This window comes from Anser anser (genome assembly GCF_964211835.1).
Source record: "Anser anser genome assembly, chromosome: 18".
NCBI classification, from domain to species: Eukaryota; Metazoa; Chordata; class Aves; order Anseriformes; family Anatidae; genus Anser; species Anser anser.
The window spans coordinates 5,507,809-5,531,931 of record NC_139739.1 but is presented as its reverse complement, the minus strand read 5'-3'; the positions used below and the strand labels follow the sequence as shown (position 1 = coordinate 5,531,931).

General features: G+C 38.7%; 1 protein-coding gene across 13 annotated transcripts in view; it reads left to right on the top strand.

The window, feature by feature from the left end:
* TMEM132D (transmembrane protein 132D) overlaps nt 1-24,123 on the top strand; it is a 288,591-nt gene that overhangs the window by 80,540 nt on the left and 183,928 nt on the right. For 8 of the 13 annotated variants that reach the window (XM_083803690.1, XM_083803691.1, XM_083803698.1 and 5 more), the window contains one exon: nt 17,813-18,701. In XM_083803690.1, the coding sequence (XP_083659816.1) occupies nt 17,941-18,701 (761 nt within the window). In that variant the 5' untranslated portion in view covers nt 17,813-17,940. Of the gene's footprint in view, nt 1-1,343; nt 1,897-7,759; nt 10,218-16,019; nt 16,139-17,812; nt 18,702-24,123 lie in introns of those variants that run through there. The other 5 variants (XM_083803689.1, XM_083803699.1, XM_083803700.1 and 2 more) reach the window with 4 other exon arrangements.

Genomic DNA, 24,123 nt, shown 5'->3' with positions numbered 1-24,123 from the left:
CCTAGCTAAGGTTAAAGCAAAGGGGAGTTGTTTCTGGATCTCGACTATTTGGCTGTAGTTTAAAGTTTGAGATTAAAAAAAAAAAAGTTGATTTGACTGAGCTAAAATTTCTTACCTTATGAGATGCAGAGATCCAACTGGTGGACAGTCCTAGAGAAATTTTACTGTGTAGAGTTGCACTTAAATCAGAACATAAATTATAAAGATAGTGTAAGACAAGGAGTAATATTATATGAGTATAATCATGAGCACTACCATCTCTACCATTTTCCTTGTTTGATTTTGATCTTTTGATCTTTCCTTATGCCAAGTAAGCTCTACTGAGTTTGTGGTTTCACTCTTGGCTTCCTTGGAATAAATTTGACCATGGCCAATCTGTATGGCACTGAATGGCACTGAAAACTCTTCTCACTAGTGTCAGAGACAGGATATCTAGCTTCAAAAGCTGTATAATTAAAGGATTTGTGCTTTGCTTTGCTTTCAATACTCTATATTTACAAAAAAGACTACTCTTTGTGTAGATAAGACAATCTCCTGTGCAAAATTGTACTTTGTACGGTGATTTCTCTAGTAGCACACTTATGATGGGAGTGTTTGTGTGTATGTATATATACATCTACACTCTGGGAATTGATGCTCAATAAATCTACAGTGCTCACTAAAAAATATATATCTGGCATTGGTCCTATGGATGAACCTTATGACATTAATGTTAAAGGCAACATAAATACTCCTTGACTAATTTACAGTAGTCTCTTGTTTGCCACTGCAGAATTAATAGGCATGGGGCAGTACTGGAACTTCTGTGGTCCAATGTCTGAACCATCTACTGCTCAGAAAGCAGTGCCTGAGATTGCAGCTCTTGTATCTGTCCTAATGAAGCTGAATATTTTTACAATTAATACCAGATCTTCATGTAATACCAAAAGGACGACAATTTTTTGTTTTTTTTCTGAGTGGTCTTCTGATGAAATCATAGTAGGGCCTGCTGAAAATGATCAGTATGCTAGTATTGGGTTGGGATTTAGTGAGGTGTAGCTGAAAGCACTCTTGAAAGAGCTTATCCTCTTCAAATACTTTGAGAACTATTAGTTCATCCTGAGCAGTAGTCAAATACTTCCTCTTGTTTTTCCTCTCTTTAGTGAGCTTATGAGAATTTTTAGTCTTTACTCCTTTATTCTACCCCCTTAACTAATGGGACACCTTTCCTACTCTGGTCTCAATCAGCCTGCACACTAATTAAGCTAATTGGCAGCAAATTTGATGCGCTCCCTAATTACAACTGCAGAAATTTCCTGAGAACAACCTCTCTATGTTTTTTTCAAATAATAATAATAAATTAAAAACCATCAAACCACCCCAAACTCCGACTATTCCCTGTTAGGACTGCTAAAACATTTTCAGAAGAATTTGGTTAGGTGGCTCCCTGACTTTCTGTGTTGCCATGGCCTCTAACTACTATTTAAATGCATCAATGAGGAGGTAGACAATTCCAAAGAATTTTCTCACAGGAGGCTTTCTGCTGAAGAGCTCTGGGCAGAAGCTGATGTTTTAGGAAAGGCATTACTGGAGTGCATCATGGTTCGAATACTGTAAGAGCGTAAGCCTCAAAAACTAATTTAATCTAGAGCAGCCCTGGGGTTTTGCTAAGTCATGCAATTAGCCAAACCATCCCCTGGTGTGGGTTCTAATTAAATAGAGAGTTCCTCTCCAACCCGCCATCTTTTAAAGAGCAGCTCATGCTATCTAGTGATCTCACTTATCAGTTAAAATAGTTCTGAAAGGACAATATCCTATGTAAAAGCTGCAAATCCTGTTTAAAAAAGAAGTAAATTTATTCTCATTTTCTGGTCAGGATTTAGTGGAGGGAGGAGAAATCTCAAGATTTTACTCAAGGTATTTGTAATGACTGATAACATACTACTTGTCATTATAGCAAAGGCCAAGCTGTTTTTGTTAATGAGACTGACTTCATCTTTTGTTTTTCAGTTTGTGTGTGTGTGGGGGAAATACATCTTCTATTAATTCCATGTTTCCTGTGGATTGCCAGTTTTATAAATAACCTTTTGCATTTAGTATTATTTTAGCTGAGCTGCCTTGACTTATTTTTAATCAGTCTCCGAGTGCAGCTACCAGATCTAGTCTTCTTACAAGGAAGTAATTTGTTGCCTTGGGTCTTGTGACTAGAAGGGAATAATGCTTAAGCAGAGACACATATAGGAAGGAAGACAATGACTTCTAACACTGTTGAAATGTCAGACCATGACCTTTAAAAAGACTGAAAGAAACCAGAGGGCATAAGCCCTAAGGGATGTTTCTGCATGAACGAGGGTGGGAGTCGACTATTTCTGTATCTCCAAGAAAAGGTGATACATCACTGCCTCTATTCATTTGGCCTATAGAATTCATTATTGAAGACTTTATTACTGAAAACACACATTCCTAAGCAGAGATTTCATTGTGCTAGTCCTCTTTTCAGAAACTAGAGCTGAAATTAAACGTATATTAGGATTGTGCATCCTCTTAAATGCAAATGATTTGAAACATTTTAGTGCTTATAAAACAAACAAACAAACAAATCCCGTGGCTTTTTCCCAAAAACTGACAACAAAAAAACCTACTCCGTGATGTCTTGCACTAAAGATCTCCTCTCCGCTAGTAAAGTGCTGCTCTTTTTGCTTTCTCAAGAGTTCACATGAGAGTTCTCAAATGCTTCATAAACACAGTAGAGGGGTCTGATGGTTATATTTATACTGAGAAAAGCTGTGTCTCACCAGAAGGGACTCACAATGTCCCCTGCTGCCAGGGCAGAGGGAAGTGGGTAGGCAGTGTTAGCTTGTGCTATTTATCGAAGCATGGTTGCCCTGTCCTGTAGGCTCTTCCCAGTTTAGAGTATTTCTCCAGGTACTGTGCAGCTAAACCAACCTGAAGCCTTTAGTTAATGTGAGAGAGAAGTATTTTGTTTCATACCACATTTGAAATGCCTGCATATGGCAGGAAAGCTTTCTCAGGAAGTTACCTGCTCCATGCTTAATAGGAGTGTGAGGGTAACAAAATACAGTGTGTTTCCTTGCAGGTATCCTGTCCAACTGTTATTCAGGAAATAGCCTGTGGGTCCTGATGTGGTTACAATTCAAGGAAATAGCAGATTTTAGGTGATTTAAGGAAGAAGAAAAAATTTTAATAAAAATATGTTGATCTGCTCTAGGTATAAAGTATTTACTTTTTAGCTTGTGTTGCAGTAAAAACTAGGCAAGATTTAACTTATCTTATACTGAGGAAGGAACTGCATGTACATGCAGCAGAGACGATATCAACCTGAAAGGACCAGCTACATAACTGTTTATCATGCTATCTGCTTCTACTGATAATTCTCATGGGATGTGACGTGCACTGATGAACATTTTGTTGGGAACATTTCTCTTATTCTGTACAATAGATGATTCTTTCCACCAATTATAAATATCTTCTCCCAAAATATTATCTGTGGGCCTGATCTGCCTTCCTCCTTCAAGTTAGATTGTAAGGTATCAAAATTATTGAAGATATGCAAAGTTTTTCACTTTCCATGCCCATGGTGTCATTAGTGCTATTTACTACTTGTCCGATTTAAAGGCATCAAGTCTTAAATTTTATATGTGGCATCTCTGTGAACCATATGTAATTTGGGAGAACACTTTTAATATGTCATTCTAATGCTTTTGCTTTCTTTCACTTTCAGTGGTTTATCTTGGTTGATTTATTCCTGGATATTTCCTAAAGTACCAGGCAGTAAACATCTGTACGCTTTTGTGATTTGTTTGAGCAATGCAAAGCATTTTTCAGTGACCAGGAGAGGAGTTTTACACATTTGTAGACTTCATGCATAGATATGCAACAAGCTTAGCTTGTAAACCGAGTAAGGATAGTGTAAATTATATTAAATAAATAGTACTTTTCAGTTCTGTCTTAATTATATATTTGTTGTATTCCAGATACAGCTTTAATCTTGATCCTTGTTATGTAATAACACACCACTTAGTAGTGATTTGTGGATCCTGGTAACTAGACGTAGAAATATTTGCTCAACTATTTATTTCATTTATCTAGTGATTTGATTATTATCCAAACAGGGTAATGAGCTAGTATGTCCAAGCATGCTTCCCTATGAATGGCTAATGTCAAACTTCAAATGACCTGTCTTTATTACACATTTACTAGCTTAAAAAAGATTCTAATACCTTTTCTACATTCCCATTCAGTAGGAAGGCTGTGAATTGGAAATGCTGAATAGCTTGCCTGTGAAGTAATATTCAAAAACTAAGATGGAGTTTGAGAAGAAAGGTTGGAGGCTTTGCATTTCAGACTTATGTTTCATTTAGAAAATATACTTGTCTTAACTTTTAAAGAATAACATCATCTTTTCTTGAGGTTGTATTAATTTTTGGGGGGCTTCTTTTTGTAATGATCAGGTGAAAAACAGAATCACATTTTGGACCGATGTGAGAGAATAGTTTTTGTTTTTAATCAGTCTAGCTGGAGAGCTGAAAAATCAATTATTCACACAGGTCTAGTGTAGAATATACCAAACTGCAACATCAGTTCTATAAATTAATCCTACTGAATAAATTCCAGTGGCCAGTACATGTTCTAAATGCCACTTAAATTAGGTAATGCCTTTCTGGTGGTTTTCTGCTCGTAGAAAAATCCTACCATCTGTCTTGCTATACCTGGTAGATACTGCTCTTCGTGGACATTCAATTAGAGAACTTCATCTTTTAATCTGTTATTTAAAAGCAGTGATGTGAAGCACCAGTCATCTATACATCCGTAGAATCCATTTGGTATGGACTTAACATATACACTGTTTGCATTAGGATTTTTCTTAACTACACACAAATGTAGATACTAAAAATGAATTTAACTGTTTTAAATGTGCATATGGATTCACATGTGCAAATAAGTACTGTGACGCTGGTGGGGATAATTGTTTTGAATGCTCAGAGAACCAAGCTCTGAGAGCTTGCTATGACAGGGACTTCAACTTGTGCTCTTTGTAAGTGTGAAGACCTGCTTGGCAGAAAATGTTTCTGTAATTTGTTTTATATGTAGGATTATTATTGTTTCTGAGCTTTCTATTGTAAGTTTTTCACCAGTGCTTCTGAAATCTTTTGTTCAAAGCTTCTCAGTGGGACTAGAATGCAAAACTATTCATGTCCACATAGCAGGGATTTTTAAGTATCTAACATAATTGCAGGGTAGGGAAAAATAATCTGAGCTCTCAGTGCTTCTTGTGCAGCTCGCCTGCAGTCTTTATTGCTGCTGAATTTCAAAGATCCTCCATGTTCTCTGGGAGGAATTCTCCTGCAATTAAATAGCCAGAGTCCTCAGCTCCACGTCTCGTGGCATCCTCCTCAGAGGATTCTGACTGTGACACCCAGGTATAACATTCCAATTTCTAGTCAGGCTTCAAGAAAACAAGGTATTTAGCTGAGGTAGATTTTAATATGACCTTTAGAATCTGCAAGGAGATGTGAAACTGGCTCAAAATTGACAGAACAACTCCCAAAGAAGTGCTAAAGAAAACATTGGAGGCTTTGACAGGCAGGGGAAGTAAAAAATAATAATAGCAATAAAAAAAATCTAGTTTATCTTTCTATTTTTAGGTGTTTACAGAGTGTCAAGCACTGTAGCATCTATATCCTCATCAGCTTATCTATAAACCACTTTTAAATAGGTATGAGAAGGAAGAAAGGAAAAGAGGATCATTTTAAAAGGTGGAGTCAGTTTCAGGACTTTGAGATTTGCATGAGCAAAAAACTTTCCCTAGATTTGGTTAAATGAATACTCAATGAGGTCATGGCTTTTGGAGTTTGTCTGTGTAGGGAGAAAAAATTCATGGAGCTATAAAAAGATAATTTCAATCATTTTAAAAGTTCATCTGTCTATTGTATTTTTGAGAAAGTTGTCAGAATAGCTAGCTGATGCATTTTGTGAAGAACAGAAGGAATTTTAAAATATAGTAATATACTAAGCATTTTGCCTCTTTAGAAACTCATTTTACAGCTATTTTATTGCAAAACGCACTGTCAAACCACAGACTGACTTTTTAATGTAAAAATAACAGTTCACAGCCCTGTAGAAGAATGTAAGACCTTCAAAGGTATTATAAGTCTGAAAAGATGCATTATTGATTATTTAGATGTACCTGACCTGGCTAGTGACCTGCAGTGAAATTCTGCTTTTGTCTTCAAGGTCTAAATATGTTTGAAAACTCATGTCCTAAGTAAATAAATTGGCACTCTACAAGGAATTATAATCTGTTGTATTTCTTGCACTGGAAAATCAGAGATGTGGTTGCTCTCAAAGAAATGTTGGGGTTCACCATGCTAACCCATTACAGCAACTGTGGATGCTACTGGGGATGATAAAGCAGCTGAGGTATAGCTGCACACCTGCTTCTATAATTAGCTCTGCCAAACTTTTTTTGAGGGGAAAAAAGTACGTATTCATCTTTTCTCTCTGACATGCATATAGAGAGACAAGAGACCATAGCTGGTGCTATTAGGGATAGCTGAGCATCCGCAAGTGTGCTGTACTATTGGCCTGCTAAAGTTTGATGTCATTCAATAAGGCTCCTGAAAAAACTGCCTTGTTAGTTATTCTGATGTTTACCTGTTTTTGTTTTCAGGCTATTTCTTTTTCTGAGAGACCTTAGCTCCCTCCTTAATTGACAGGAAGATGAAAAGGATCAGGAATGTGTCAGGATTGAAGATGTAGTAAAGAGAAAGTTTCATGTGAAGGATAAAGACCTTGTGATTCAGCAGCAAAAAAGAACAAGTTAAGAAGGTTCTTTTTCACCTTCATTAACAAATATAACCTTTGTATCTGGGGAAGGTTGGTGAGATATCTTAGTGGTTGCTGAGAGATTTGGACTGCATATGTTATTTCAGAAGAATTTTTCAGGACAGTTATTAAACTTTTGTCTCCTCAAATTCGTAACCAGGAAGACCCTATGGATTCAGGATGTAATACATTCCCTTATTTGTAGCATGTCTATACAACAAACCATAGTGAAGACTAGAAATACCCAAGAAGCAGTGCTAATTGGTTCTGGCTGTGTTCCTTGCTACCAAAGTCAGATTCTTGTATCTGTGCTTGCATGTGTATGAATGTATTCTATGCTGCCTTCCAATTTCTAGACTTTTCAGGAACAAGTACCTATGGGATATCTTCAGTTTCTTCTGGGAATGCACTAAAAGATTTTAAAGTTGGACTTCCTCTAATGAATATGTTGTAGGTATTTATTTCGTGAAATAATGCTAATTTTATTGACATTCCTGGAAATATGCTGCACATACCAGCATTAGGACGGTATTTAAATATGATTTAAAATATATATCTATCTTTTTATCTTGTTAGTGAATGTAGTAATAGAAGATCAATACTGTAGTTATTGGTCATATGAATTCAATGTTAGGCATAGAGCCTACAGCAAGACATAGAGGCACAATATGGATTAACAAATTTTGAATGAATTTAAATAAACATTCTTTGGAAGGGGTGAATGATTAGCCAGCAGCCACAAACACTTCTGTGCTGCAGTTCACGTTCCATGGGAGTTGGATTAGGGTATATAGACACGGCTCATCTCCTAAAGGGCCTGCAGCTTCTGGCTTATTACTTGTGCTGAGTCAGGTGTTGGCTTGATGTTTAGAATTTGTTTCCTCCCATTGATAATGTCCTACTAGCAGAACTGCAACCTCTACACAGTCATTAGCATCATTGCAGAAAATGAAGATGGAATTTTGCGGATGTTTGAGGCAGAATCTGATTGACTTAGAGACTTCTGATTTTTTTGATAGTCTGTTGAAGCAGTATAAGGCTGTTCAGTGTGCAGCCCTGTATTCCTGTATCTGTCATGAGGAATCTGACAATTGATGTTGGATTGTTGGCACTCTGTATTCCCCCTACTGCCCAACCCTGCTTTTCTTTTATTGATTTCTGAATATAATTACACTGAAGATAGTACTTTACGTCAAGATAATACTGGCAAGGATTTCAGCTTTCTAAGTTTTAAGTTATTTTTTATTTTTTTATTTTTTATTTCATGTGTGTGTGTTTGTATTTTAAATCTTTAAAAGCTTCACCATTTCTTCCCTGCAAATAGTGGCATAGACAGAAAGGGAAAGGGAGGCAAACTATTGCCATTGAAAGCTCTGTTGAGGGCCTGGAAAAATCTTTTGTTATGTTAGATACTGCAGCCGCTGTCTCCTAGTTCTTTCACCACCAGGGTGCCTGGAGCCATCAGTGTATAGCACCTAGTCTCGTACTATTTCACTAAAGAGAGATTCTGTCATTTCATGGTTCATTAAATAAACGCATCAAAATCCCAGGGAAGGCCAAGAGATGGTGTGTGTCAAGATGGCCCAGTGAGTTATGGTGATGAAAGATCATGGTTTGCTGTAATCAACAACACTCAAGGGAGTGATGTATCTTATCATGTCTAGTACCCTTTTACTCCTTGCATCACATGGTTGATGGATTGGGGGCAGCCCTGTGTGATTATTGATGTTTTGCATCTGGAGCTTCAGAAAAGTTTCCTAGCCACTCTTCCCTCAGTAGTTAACATGACTTCTTTTTTTTTTTTTCCTCCTTACAGTAAACTTTGTGGTTTCTGTCACTGCTTTGCCCTTTCATGTTCAGGCTGACATCAGATCTTGTGTGAAACAGTACCATATCCTTTTATCTTAATACTTTTCTCTGTGATTATTACTTTGCTGCCTTTTCAGGTGGGAACTTTCCTTTGTTATGTGATTTTTCTCTGATCATTTTTGTATCACTTGGTAATATAAAGGTGTATGTGTTCTTCTGTGGCCCTTTTATTTAAATGATTTCTTTATCTGTCTGTCAATGTGAATAATAAAATAACTTGAGGAGACAGATGAACAATCCTGATGAATGATGAGATGTAGTCTGTCCAGACATCAATGATTAAGTTATAAAAGTTTCTTCAAACTTCAGTAAAATGAGATATTCCAAGAAAATATTGTCATCAGACTGCAGTGCTGTCGTCAAAAAGACCTTATCTGACTGATAATCAGATTCAATGAGCCCATCATGGTTACTGGAATTCCTGGACTGATACAGCAACTGGAAGTACAATCTGCACCCATGAGTCTGTCGAAAGGATGAGCACTTAAAAATATCAAGTCAAATAACGGAGTTGAAGTATGAAAAGTCCTGGAAGAGATATGACCTTTAATGATCCTTGGAGTCATGCATATGAAGTTATGCATGCCAAGATCAGATGCCTGCTTTCACTCCAGACATGGAGGCATGGAAATCCTTTGATGTGATGATTCAACTTTCAGGCTCATCATTTATGGTAGTCCACAAGGAGTTCCTGACAGGCAGGCTTGTGGAATTGATAGATTCACTTAGGTGTTGGTTTATTGCCCTGCTTTTGAAGCATCAGATAGTGGCTCATATTCATGCTGGGGATTGTTTCTGTGATGTCAAATTGCTTTGTCTGTTGGAGCAAGAGCTCCCTTTCTAAAAGATCATTTTCTGATTTTTTTCTAACTTCTAAATTTTTCTGTAAAATCAAACTTGATGCATGGAAAAGATTGTGTGGAGAGACCATATAATATCAGTCATTGTGTTCAAGTAATATTCCATTGACAATATAAATAACACTATCATGGTCACAGCAGTTGAATGTTCCAAATACACACTTTACAGCGTACATTTGCCCTTGGACGCAGTGAATGGTATGTATAAAGCCAGTCATCCAGCTTCACTATTCCCCTTGGATAAAAATCAGAAGCTCAAGCCAAAGTTCTGGATGCCCTCAAAGCATCCTATTCTTTGAGGTCGGCCAAATGATATACCACCAAAAACTGAGCAGATTTCTTTATTTAGGATCGCTCTGTAGATGTTTTTCATGGTCCCTGATTCAGCATTGTATTTAGAGACTCTGCTGGGGTGAATTTCGTACTATATGTCGTTAGGAGCTTTTCTTCCTTTCCCAGGTGGGTCAAATAATTAAATACAAGATGGACTACAGGATAGCTCAAGAGGAGCAATCTAGCAAGACTGATAATACAGAAGCAAAAGTGGTTAAGATGTGGTTTGATGGGCAGACTGTAATGTTTCTTCTCACAAAGGATTCCTGCCCATGTTTCAGCAATCCATTTGCCGACTTATCTTTCAGCACAGCAATATTCTCACGAAGTGTAAGCACTCTGTGTCAGAATGCTTCTTTCCTTGCAGGATTCAACACTTGGAAATTCTTTTTCTGACTGCATTAGCAGTTCTTGGTAGTTTTCATGAAATTTAGTCTGCAAACATGTCTTCCTCTTAGAAATGATGGTACAATTGATTTGTCTGCATTTGTATGAAGTTCAATTTACTTTATTAAGCATTTGCCTTGTTACTGTCATTAATGTACATTACACTCTCTAACGATATTCTAGCTTTAAACTTCTGTTAGAAGAAATGTGGAGTTCTCTTTTTACAAAACAGCTGTTCTATATATTCTGTGGCCTTGATTTTCAAATAATCTGTCCCTTGCTTTGTAACAAGCTCCACAAAGACATGCAGAGCTGGGACAAGTTGTAACAACTTGGGGAAAGGAGTGGATGTTGGCAGGTTGGGAAAGTCATAGTTCTTAAAAAAGAATGATAATTTTCCAAGGATGAAACTGTTACGGGGAATCTTATAAAGTGAAGCAGGCAGAGGAGTCTGAAATGCTAATAAGGAAAGGACTTAAAATGAGTGACTTCTGGCTTTGAAGCCATTCTTCTTTTTAATTTGCTACAAATAAATGTGTGACTCATGGGTTCCAAGGTTCTATTTTTGTTTTCCTATTTGTGACACACCGATTTAGCCTTGTTGCTGTTCTGGTGGTATTTGCCCTTTAGGTTGATGGCGTTTATTACTGAAAGCATGAGCTTTTTTTTCTGGAAAGTGTTCTCTAATGCTGTGACAGCACTAGGAGTGAAGGTTAGGGTTCTTGCTGCCAGATAGGCTGCGTGCTTTTATTTCTGTACTGGTATGGCAGATAGACACCAGTACTTCTCTTCCGTGCAAGGAGGCAAAGAGTGATGGGAAATCAGTGCTTTGGTGGGAATAGCAATAATCACGGATCAGTCATTCTTTCAGACTTGTTTTACGCAGTTGTGTAAAGAATAATGTGATCACTTAGCAGTTTTTACACGCAATAATTTCTTCAACAGGAAACAGTTGTAATAGGTCATGTTCAGGATAGGAAAACTCACCTGTTGAATTGTTCCTGTGAAGTGCAGGCAGGAGCTCACCATCACACTGTTTCTGTGCCAGAGATGTCAGCTTTTCTATCTTTTTTCATGGCAGAGATGTTGAACAAGAGTGTTTTCTTTTTTGGCTGATACGATGAACTCGTTGAAGACTACAGGAAAATCTGGCTGATTTAGTCCTTAACCACCCACATTTTCAGATTGTCAAAAACTTGCTGAAAAGCTTTTTGAAACATTCTTACTGCGTACTGAATATAGAGAGGAATTGGTGATTAATGACTGGCTTTTAGCTATGAACACGCACTGGCTTTGTGGTTATTGGTATATCCCATCGCTATTCTGGCATCAATTTCCAGTTCCTAAAACCTTGTCCCTTAACTTGAACTGTAGATTCTTCAAGGTAAATACTGTTCCTTCTTTGGATGTATCTGTGCATACAATGTAGTACAACCTAACAGTAAATTTATCTTGCTGGCTTTGGTTTAATTTCTTGTCAGAGAATAACTCCTGGATGGAATTTTCAGAGTGGATATCTGTGGGATAGATTTGCATGTTTTATGGTGCCAGGATATTAAAATACTTTTTTGACTCTGTATTACTGCACAGAGTTAGGCGTGTGGCTGTGTGAAAATGGTTTCAAAGGAAAGCATCTGCAGTAAGATCCTGGGGGGGGGTTGCAGGCTTTTGATAGTGTAGGATAGTGCACTTCTCCCTGTGGGTTTCATTTGCTGCCCTCCAATGTATCTGAGCTATCAATGCTCTTTACAGCCTATTGCACTGAGCTGGTCTGTACCTACAGTGCTCTCTCCCTCCCTCTGGACTCCTGTTGGCCTTTGAGCACCACTGCAATGAACATCTTCATTCCTTTTAAACAAGAAAAACAAGGAACTGCCACAAAGGCTGTATTGCCTTTCTTTCTGTCTGAGATCAAAACCTCCCATCAGTTTATCACTGTTGTAAAGCTGTTCTCAATAAAGCATAACGCTTAATCAAAAGCTTGAAAATGCAGTGCTAATTGTTCCAAGCAAATTTAAGCTGCCACAAGAGTGGCAGAAGAGGTAAGGCAGTAAGTCCTCCTTGTAAAGCTCTGTTTTTGTCTATTCATGTGTCAGGGCTGCACAGAAGGATGTTTGAACCAAAGGAAAGAACATGACAAGCAAACAGGAAATCCTGTAAGATAGAAATATCTGAGCAGGATCATTTCTGTAACAGTTTTGATTGACTTTGTCCATAGTAATGACATGTACAGGTGGAGTAGATGATCCCTTTGCTAAGGACTGACTGAGATATACCTGTGGGTGATATTCATAATGTATATAGCTTAGCTTTAAACTGCCTTGTTTGAGCATCAGTGGATTTGGTTGCTTAACTGGGTTAAGAATGAAATGTCTTAAGTTTCCAAAACTGAGCATGAAGGTATATCAGAGCAGACATCCTTGTGACATTAATTTTCAGGTCTTCAAATAGATCAAACTATTAGGTTTTTTTTTTCCTAAGAAAATGTTCCAATATATAACAATCCTAGAAAAGGAAAGACATTCAGAAGATTCAATGTCCAAAACTAACTAAAAGGTAATGTTTCTGGCCATGCTGAAAAGAACCACATATCTCAATCCTGGAGATACAGCAGCAGATATCATATATTGTGTTACCAGTCTGAGCTTGCAGCTGTTAAGGCAATTTTCCTAAGAAGTTGTTCCCTTCAATCTATAAGAAAAAATCTTTTTTTTTTTTTTTTTTTTGGAAATAGTAGCAGTATATAATTGTTTGGAAGAGTGATTTATTTTTCATGAATGCTGGATGGTCATGGATTGAACAGTTTAAAAATAAAGTAAGTGTTAGGGCAATAAAGTCCCAAGGATCTGGTAATATAGAATGAAGTTAGTGGTCTGTCAGATTTCTTCAATTTTCTGAAGCCATGGTCAATAACGTTGCAGTAAAACTGAGCTATGAATAGTGTTTTTGTCATTGACTGAAAGCTGCTGTTACATGATATTAAAGAAATAAAGATTTAAGATTTTTAGCCAGACTGCAGTACAAAATTAATAGCCTAATCAAGGAAGCAGTCTGAACTTTTGGAAGGTAAATGCAGCATGTTTACAGTGTCAGGTTCAGGGATATATTATATGCGCAAGTTTTGGCAGTGCGGGAGGAGACTGAATATGCTGCTTTTTTCTTAGATTTTTTCAAATTCACTGACCTGCAGAGAATTTGCTTGTTCTATCAATGACAACTATTTTTTCAACAGTGTCAGTCAGGGGAATATTTACTAAAGAGAGGAAAGAAAACCACCCTCCTAGAGCATCTCATCCCAGGTGGCCACTGATTGAAATCCTCAACAAACCATTCACAGCATGAGAGATCAAATACAGACGTAGTTTTTAAGGGATTGAGAAATAATAGCTACTGGCATAACTGCAGCATCAAAATTAGATTGCACTGGCTTGTTTCAAACTGTTGTGGATCATCTCCTGAAACCAGAATGCAACACCAGTCCGCAGTTGCAGCAGATCCTCTTCAGCAGACCTTGCAGAGAAATAGTTTACTCCAGTGGAGGGCCAATCCTTCAACATTCAGTAGTGATGAACAGCAGTCACAGCAGTCCCTCAAGATGGAGCATCGCCTGCTGTGGTCCCCTGGAAGAACTTTGCAATGTCTTAGCATAAGATAAACTGATCTTAAAGCTTGCCATAACTGACCAGTTGAAAGTTGTGTGCATTGCATAGGGATGTTAGGAACATGGATGGGTTGAACTCCTCCGAGTTTGTTCTAATTTGGTACTGCTGATTTTTCTTTTGCCATAGAATACAACCTACTTTGTGCTACACAGAGAACTAGTAAGGCTATTTAATGTGCTGTGCTCCCACACGTGACTATCCTGTTGCCCAATTTCCCATATAAACAAGTCAAGGTACAGTGGTACAGTAAAGAAGAGTTGCAGTTCTCTAAATTTAACTATATACTTTGGTCTTGATGTTTCCTTAACAGCAGTCCAGTTACCCATTGTTTATTTTGTTTGACATATTTAAACTGAGAAATTCACTGTGTGTTTTTTGTCTTATTTATTTAGATGGGTTATTCCAATGGAATTGTGATTGTTATAGAGCTGATGTAATATTTAGGGTAGATGGTGTGACTGAAAATTTTGAAATTCCACTTTTATGCCGGGTCTCACCCAATAATATACAAAATTGAAATCTTCTGCATATTTTCCTTTTTATCAAACATGTAAGTTGTGCAAAAACTGTCATGGTTGTGGTTAAGGACCCTAGTAGCTTTTGTTTTTAATTTCCTATCCTTCAGAATCATTAAATTTTCACAGTCAAAATCCAGATGGTACTGCAGAGCTTAGTGTAGTTTTTGAGATTTTTTTTTGTTGTTGTTTGTGTTGATTATAACTCTCCGCAGATAAAGTGTAAAACTGTTTGAATTTTTGGCCTTTGGCCTTGTTTGGAAAGCTGCTGTCAGCTTCCAGCATAAACCAATTCATATTCAGTGCACAGTGACAGCTTGCTGGTGGGGAGAAGTGCAGCCATGAGCAGACCAGTTTGCCATTACCCAAGAGTTTACAAGCCAGTGGACCTTGCTCTAACTAGTGATACTGTTTCCTTTTGTTAATAGACAGTTCACCCTCTGTGCTTTTTGCTAGTTTGCTTGTTTTAATTCCTATTCCTCTGTCCTATTCTGAAAAGTCATTGATTTACAAACTCTGAGGAACATTTTCCTGTGGGGATGGGGAATACAGACTGAAGATTTTTAATCCCTTAGATAATTAAGCATTAAAATAAATGATTAAAAAATTATGAGGCAAAAACACTCTGTTAGTTTTAATATAAAAATAATGTACTTCTCCCTGTGGAATGCAAGGGAGGGAGCTGCAATCAAAATAAGGGGAATAAAAAATTGAATACCCAGAGCTTTTTTCCTCTTTCTAAGTTGCTTCCTTGATGCCTCGCTGTGTTTAATGGTGCTTTGCCAAGCAGTTGGAAGGAGGGCAAAATGAGCATGGACTATATAAATGGGACATTAGATGGAGGAATGATGTTATGGACTAGGCAATCTGAGGAGTATGACAGCAGAACAGATTTTGCCTTGGGGCTGGGTAGGAGAGATGTGTCCCTACAATTCCAAGTACTAGCAAAGCCATTTAGAGTCGTTAGAAATCTTTTTATTGGGGGACTATCTAGACCAGGGTCTCTTAAAACTCTATCTGCCCTCGCTGAATAGGCGGAGAGAGAGAAAGTGGAAGCCAAATGCTACAAAGACCAAGGATGGAGTAAAGGGCATTTTGCATCCAAAGAATCTCTGTAGCTTACTCTTCCTTACAAGCAGAAAAGCCTTGGGTTTGATTTTGTCTAAAACAACATCTAATATTCCTGCTCTTCAGCAGAATATTCTACCTCTAGGGAACACAGGACTTCAGCCTTTTATTGGTGGTGTTGTGCTGGGGTCATTGTCCTCTTCCTTGAGATGAAATTTATCTTTAATAAAAATGTGATGTTTAAGAGATGACACCAATTAAACTTTTAAAATTAAGAGTTTATTTCAATTGCTTATTGCAAAGGAAAACAGAAAGGAATTATGGCTTTCCAAGATGGAGAGAGAGATTTATAAATTGTGAAAGTTTTCTCTGCAACCCATTCTTCCTGGCCTCTTTCACTCCGAGATTTGTGCCTTCCACCTTGCAGCAGAACGATGCCCACTTTTATCTAGTTGTGTGTTTTGGTTTAGTTTAATAGCTGGCTGGTTTTGCTTTTCCAGATAGAAAGTTCCTTGCTCAGGCTTTCCAGTCAGATGTTTTGTCTTGTGGTAGTGTCTGGAGACCTTAACTGAGATCACAGCCCTGTTACTGCAGGTGATACTTCTATGTTTATAGCGAGGTAAGTCTGTCTGCTGCACTTGCAGTTTACACAGACAAAGGGTGAAGGGAAATAAACTGTAACATCCTTACCTGTCGGGCACAGAACTGCAGCACCAGGTTATTTGACATGTCTGAGCTACAGGTGGCTGCAGGGTGAGATCTCCTGCACAAAGTCATTTTTGTGGAGGTGCCTGGATTGGCGTGCTGGGTATGGGAAGCAACAGTGTGGCTTCCTCTCCCCTCATCTCCTGCCAAGGCAAATTCCCATTTTGGGTTACACTGCCCACGGGTAGATTGGGTGACTGGTGCTGGGAGAGGAGCGTTCCAGGTTGGTTTTGGTGAATGCTTATACTCTGAAATCAGAGTCTTTAGGAACTAACAATAGTTTCTCAAAGGATCTGAAGGTAAGAAGAGTCTTCAATCCTGTTTGAGCCTTTTTTGCAGCAAATTGCTGTACATAAATGGTAGATTGGTGGTTAGGGGTAACCATCATCAGTTTAGGCCATGGCATTTCTTGACAAGGTGATAAATATTTAGGTCAGATACCAAACAAAAAATAAGGGCTAATAAAGTATTTGTGGAATAGAGCTTGGGAAATTGGGTTGCCCTTGAATGCCATCTGTGGTAACCCTTTCTCACTCTTCTGAATAAGGTTACAGATTTGAGTTTGCTGTGGAAAAAATAATGCGATTTATAGCTCAATTAGGGTGTAAAGACATAAGCATGAAGGTCAGATGTTCAAACAGGAAAGGTCATATCATATCTACATCTGTATTTTTTAATAGTGTATGTCTTTGCTCTTTGGGACTGACAGTTCCTAGAAAGGATGGAGAGCTTATTCTTTAATATGATAGCCTGCCTCAGGTAATTGCTCGATGGCACAGTTAATAGATACCTCGCAGTAAGAGAGGCTCAGTGTCATTGAAAATGTTCTTTCAATGTGCAGTGATGTATAACCTGCAGAAAATGCAGTTGTATTAAGGAACAATGCAGGGTTAGGCAACAACAGTGGTGCGAGTCCTAATAGTTACTTACAGGAAAAGAAACCTTTCTTCATAAATGAAGTGAAATAGAAGGACCATAAATAGGATGCAAATAAAGCTCCATTTGAAGTCCTGTAGTACCAGAGTGTTGTAAAGGAGCACTTATGTATTGGTTATTGTGCTAATTATTCTCCAAGTGATTTCAGCCCCATGCAGGAAGTCACTTAAAGTCCATGTATTGCTTGACAGTGCTGCAGAGGATGCTGAAGTGAGGTCTAAGTGGTCCATATGCAACATTTGATGTAAAATCGTGGCACTGCTTTCCTGTACAGGAGCAGTTTGCTTTAATGATCAAATTTCTTTTTGAATGTGCCTGTGCAGTGATGTTATGTTGCAGATGCTGATGGAGTAATTTTGCTCTCAAATAATAAATGTATATTGCAAGTAGAGTTTTGGCATTTGGCACGGGTAAACCTATACAAGCTACTCTTTTTATCTGTCTGCTATGGAGAACATAAAATAGCGTGTTTTTTTCCAAACTAACTAGATAAATCATCATCTGCTTAGGCTACTTCCGCATGGATTGATTACGCTTCTTATGGCCACTGATATCACCTACAGCACTGTCAATCCCCCATTAAAGTCAGGAAGGTTATATCACAGTATGATTTGAAGATTTGATCTTTTAAACTCTGCTTTCCTTTCAACAGTGACTGAGAGTCGAGGGATCCTGGAAAGCATACAGAGGTTTTCCTTACTGCCAACTTACTTGCCCGTGACCTATCGTATCCACAACGCAGATGTTTCCTTCTTTCTGAAGGAAGCCAACCAGGATATTATGAGGAACTCTAGCTTGCAGTCCCGAGTGGAATCCTTTCTCATCTACAAATCCAAGAGGCCACCGGTGTTAAATGCCAGTTATGGACCTTTTTCCATCGAACAAGTTGTGCCCCAGGACTTAATGCTGTCTTCGAATCCATTTGGATCTACTAACAAGTTCTCATTTAATTGGAAACTTAAGGCCTTCATAATGAGTAACAAAATTTACCCTAGCAAGCCCAAAGTCCAGGTCCTGTTCTACATCGTGGGCAGGGACTGGGATGACTACAGCACCACGGAGCGGCTGCCCTGCCTGCGGGTGTTTGCCTTTCGAGAGACGCGGGAGGTCAGAGGCAGCTGCAGGCTGCAAGGGGACCTGGGGTTGTGTGTGGCAGAGCTGGAACTCCTGGCAAGCTGGTTTAACCCCCCCACAGTTGTTGCCGGCCGTAAGAAACCAATGGATCATTCTCAAGGGAGCCCTGTGGAGCTTTACTATGCCATACAACCAGGAGATGAGAAAGGAGAATGCACCAAGGAGGATGTTAGGAAAAGTAATGGGATCCGACCGGGGCGCAATGACATTGATGAGTCAGGACCTCCCTTGCAGAGGATTGGAAGTGTTTTCCTTTACCAGACACATGCTGGCCCTTCCTTAAATGAAATTAGATTGGATAATAATATTGCCATCCGGTATGCACCAAAGACTGTCAAGCAAGGTGACATTTTGACTTTCCTTGTATTTATTGCTAAAAATTCAACAGAAGATCAATTCACACTGAGGTAAGGCTGTTTTTTTTTCTTCTTTGGTACCTTATTTTTTTCTACTCTTGGTGTGGGAAGTCGATTTCTCATGTATAATTTGCCCAAAAATCCCTCAATTACTGCTCTGCAGAAACTGAATTCCAGTTAGTTGACTTGATTTTTCTTGTATCGTTTGGTCTAATATTGTATGAATTGCTGAGATGTGATCTCTTTGAGTAAGAAAGGACAATTTAAAAAAAAAAAAAAAAGCTTTTGAGTGCTAGTTACAATAATAAAAAATAGACCAGGGACCCATATGTGGGCTAATAAGAGATAACATTTAGAGTCTCCTGAGCTAGAGTTTGTGGTGCTCCTAATCTCTCACTGAACTCATGTTAAGATTAGTAAAGCTCAAATCCACAAAGGTATTTATAGACTTCGAGCAAAAATTAGGCATCTAAGTAGGATTTATACGCTTAAACTTCTCCCCAGCTTGTTGTAAGCCTGTTTTACATGTTGAAACTCAAACATGCCATTATTCACATAAAGTGTCAATAAGGGCAGGGTGGTGGTGGCAGCTTTTTTTGGTGTAATAGAACTTCAAGTGCCACACTGATTTACTTGGTTGCTTTTCAGTCATTTGGGATATTAGTAGGAAGCTCCTTCTAACCACCAACCCAAGAATGAACAGCAAAGACTATCAGGCTATATGCTGGGGCAAACTGGGAGTAGATGTGCATCGCATGTGAGCAAGGCTGTCCGGTTGTCCTCTCCTTCCAGGTTTGCCACTCTGTGTGCCAGCTCTACAACTAGGGTTGTGGGTCTGACAGTGCCATGGGGGAGTGGTGTGTGCAGAGCTGCTGTCTTTGGCTTACCCCCTACCAACGAGTCACGTCAGCTCTTTTAGCACTGGAGGTAAACACTGTACCATGGCTTCTGAGATTGACTGCCTTGTCCTGGGTGTTTGTCCTGGGGATGAGCACTGATGCCAAAGCTCAGGAAGGCTCACAGAGTGCCCCTCCTAAGGGGCTTCATGAGTGCAGGAGGTTTGCTGCTCCCTTTGTCAAATGTCAGAGGACAGGGGACGTGCTGGGTGCCTTCACCTAAAAAGTTCACTTCTACTCTGACTTGAGACAAAATACTCCTTTCTCTGGTGTTTATATATCTCATACTCCAAAAATCTCTGGCTAACATCACGTAGGTGTTTCAGGCCTCAATTATTAAAATAGCACAAAGCTGTAAATGCAACTTTGTTGGGCTTGCATGTATACCTCATGCAGGATTGTCCCCTCTGACTCTGCTGACCTAAGCAGCAAGGGCTCAAACTGTTCGTTTTTAAGATTTTTTTTTTTCAGGGTGGTTTGTGTGGGATTTGCAGAGGAAGTGGTGTGCCATAAAATCAGGTCATTTTTCCTTTACAAGCGTGTGATATATGGCTGAATAACCACTTGGCTGCTGACTTGAGGACAGTTATTTCCTCTTCATGTGGCAGAGGACAAATACCAGTAGGATAACCACTCTCCTTACCACATCAAGCTTGTATGTTCTGAGTCCATCTGCCAACGACAGGTTGCTTTTGAGTGACTGCTTTCATGACAGACAATCTGAATTCCTCAGTCAGCAAACATTCAGGGGCATTCTTCTAGCTTTCTGTATACTAATGGCATTGAAGTTACATAACTTCACACACACGGAGACTGCTATAACATTTGAAAATTTGTTTATATATAAAAGAAAAACTTTTCTAAGAGAAATAAGGTAAAAAAAAAAACAAAAACACAACTCCAGTGGCTTATACACTGTGAATGCAACATCTTAGAAATCTGACTTCAAAGCATCTGTACTTCCATGATCTGTGATCAGTTAAAAGTAGAGCTAGCTTGTAACTATGATAATTATAGTAAATGTAGGTTTATAAAAACTTTCAAATGTCTTGTTTTGCTTAAATTGGAATGAAAACTGAACACCTAAACTTCTAAATGAATGCTTCTAACATTAATTTTCTGAACAAAAAAGGAAGCAATGCATTTGATTTTTGCCTTTTTATCTTAAAATCTAAGTTACCATAAACCAAAAAAAAAAAGCTATTCATAGATAGCAAATAACAGTTAAAAATGAAAGCTGTGGCATTTTCTTCAAAAAATCAGTTTGTATTACCTTTTAAAAACAAACTTTTACAACGATTTGCTGTTACTCATACCAGTTTCCTGAGTTTTGATTTTTCTTGACCTGCTTTTTCTAACAGTAACTGGATTTCACCCAGACTATAATCAGCTATAGTATCAGAGTAGTTACAATATTATCTTTTCTACCATGCTGCTAAACCACCATTACTTCTATCTCTTTGATCGTGCTATGGCATGTCTATTTTTTTGTCAAAATTGTAGTATCTATGTTCTGCAGTCATCCCTCCATGAACTATACAAAGTTTATTCAGTTTTGCATGGTTGCTGAGCTATATGTATCTTCTGCTGTAAAAGCAGCCACTAGGTAAGAACAAAAATTGAGCTTGATTAAATGCTTTGGGTAAAATTCTTTTCTGTGTTGGGAGCTGTTATAATCCCAGTTGGACAAGGAGTTAAAGCTTCTTTCGGGGCTCTCTGTTTAGGAGGAAATGTCTCTCAGAGTAGTTAGATACTGAAGCAGTCCAGCAGCAAGCAGCAAAGGTGGGGCTGAGGTTGGCAGCACTGCACAGCAGCAGACCAGTGCAGGTTGTACAGCTTAGGAGTGGCAATCACAACAAGCAAGAGTTTCCAAATAGAAGTTTTGTAGAAGTAGACTTGAGCGCCTTACAGTCCTGGTGCAACTGTGTGCCTGCCCGCAGCCCTTGGGGGGGACTGTGTTGGCCAGCCTCAAAATGTTGCTGGAGGTTTGTGTTGGCTCAGGCTGCCCTTGGAAAAGGGATCACTGGTGAAAGCCTTAAGATAATAGTGGGATAAGACCGCTCAGAACAGCTATACGTTCTTTGTCAATGTTAGCCTGATAAAGAGTAACTTGCACTGTTTGTGCTTTGTACAATAATGTTAAAATTACATTTTGTTCTGTGTGCAATGGCTCAAGCATGGGACTACACATTCATGCGTGTGCGTGCAGCTCTCCTACGTGGCTTCTGTCGAGATCCACATCAGCTAAAAAGCACTGAAGCCACTGCTGATAAGGTGTGAAGAGCATGTTTACTGTGGTGACTTTAATTTCTCTGAATACTGGCCTTCGATTGAATTAAGATTTCCAGTCCTAAAATAGGGCCTTATATGCCAGTTTACAATATCCATTGTCCTATGTAGGTTCCCTTGTGGCATAGTGAACTAAACCAAAGAGAACATTTGTTATGCGCTGCCTGTTCTGATTTCAGAATGGATTGTCAAGCTGGCATTGTGTAAAAGCCACCAGAGCCCTATTCTATGACCTGGCTGAATTTTAAATTCCTAAAAACTGTAAATTCTAGTGCCTTGTAGGGGTACAGACATAGGGTCAGGGTAGATGGAAGGAAATGCAGTTCTTGTTAGAACATGTAAATATGAGGGCATGAACAGACATGTAGAAGGTCCTTTCTGTCAGTTGAGATGGAGTGAAAAGGAGAAGAAATGACCCACTAGTGTAAATACTCAGTGAAATGACTGATCAAAATCCATAGGGAAGGATAACAGGCCTTGTCTGCTGTGAGCATTTGGAAGGAAATGGTGTGTCTAAGGAGAGAAATGCAGGTCGGGGAGAGGAAGAGCAGTCTTTGGCCTCAGCTGTTACACAGATCACTCTGTTATCCAAATGGTCCGTTCTTACCTTACAGTGTATGGATTTTCACCAATCGATGGCCAGTTATTACATGACAGGCATATTTTTTCTATTTTTTTCAATTTGAAAAATATAAACTAGTTGGGGAGAATTCAGGGTTGCACGTTAAAGCACCCTATATGTGGTCAGGCTGCTTCAAAGGTCATAGAGAAAGTAATATCTGTGTCTGATAAAGGAAAGGAAAACACGAATTCTTTCCCCTTCAATATAACTTTTATGAGAAAATCGTATTAATCTTTATTTTGAAACTGTCCCTTATATTTAGAAGTCCTATCTTGAGTGGCAGCAAGACTTGGCAACTGTATTCATAAAGTGAGGCCAAGGGCTGCTGGCAAAATGCTTTTACCATTGCTTTTGCTCCAGTGGACTGGAAATCATGACTTGAACAGATGGAAAATATAGGATGTACAGGTCAAAAAAGAAGAAACAGTCATGCAAAACAACCACAGTCAAAATTTATTCATCTCTCCTGAAAATTCTTTGTTTTGAAACAATTATGTTAAGAGCAAACTCTGTCTCCTTTCTGACAGGAAATTATCTCCAGGGGGATCTTTGGAGAAGCTGCTAAATACAAAATATATAGGAAAAGGTACCTGTGCTCTTTTTTCTCAGACTGCTGTTTTGTGCAGTAGTGGATGTGAAACTGATAGACTGTTTTTAATTTTGTGAAAGAGATGGACCATTAGGGCCAAGGTCTAGGCTTTGGTTTTTAATGAACTAAAGAAATTAAAAATATTTGTCTTGACTGTATAGATGTGACAGAGGAAAGGAAGGAGGAGATAAAATGTAAATGATGGATAAATATGGAACACTGGTGTACGTCCCAGGTTGTGAGCTTGAACTTGAACACTGGGCCTTAAGAAGCAGTCTGATTTCTCAGCTTGTGTTGCACACTTTCTTTCTCTTGGTCTTGGCCAAGTCTCTTCACCTCTCTGTAGCCATTCTGCCATTGATGCTGTAAACAAGTATATGAAGATGATGTTTGCATGCTGTATGCAAACAATGAGTGATTATAGCTTCCTAGTGAAGCAGTATTAAATGCTTTTATAAAATAAGGGATTGAACATCCGGTGCCTTTATCCTATTACTTTTTTTTCCTTTTGAATGCAAATTAATTATTAATTGTGTTCTTTGTAACCGGCTGTGCAGGCTGGTTGTGTGCAGAGGCATGAATGCTGTAGAAAGAACATCCTAGCCCAAAGAGAGCAGCTCTAGAGCCCACAGCTCTGCCTCCGTGATCAAAGGCAACCCTCAAAGCCCCTTAACGCTGACCAGCACAGGACATACACTCTGTTGCCACACAAACTTCTTTATCATCTTTTCACATGCTGATGACCAGAGAAGGCTGAAGACTCTGTCCTTCCCTTGGAGAGGTGTGGAGTGATCCCTGAAACTTGTGGGAAATATTCTGGTCTTCATCCACCTCTCTTTTCTCCAAGTTTCTCTCCTCTCTCCTCTGTTTTCTCCAGGTTTCACGATGGGCGTACTGGAAACTGAAATTAAATGGAAATTAAAAGGAAATTTTTATCTGAGGTTTTCTGCCAAAAATGAAAGTCAAGTATTATTTCATGTCAGTTCTTTAAATACTTTCAGTAATTCATGCTTCCAAGCTCCTAGTGTTATACAGTTACAATTCCTGTAAACTGCAATCCCAAGTTACTGCTGATTA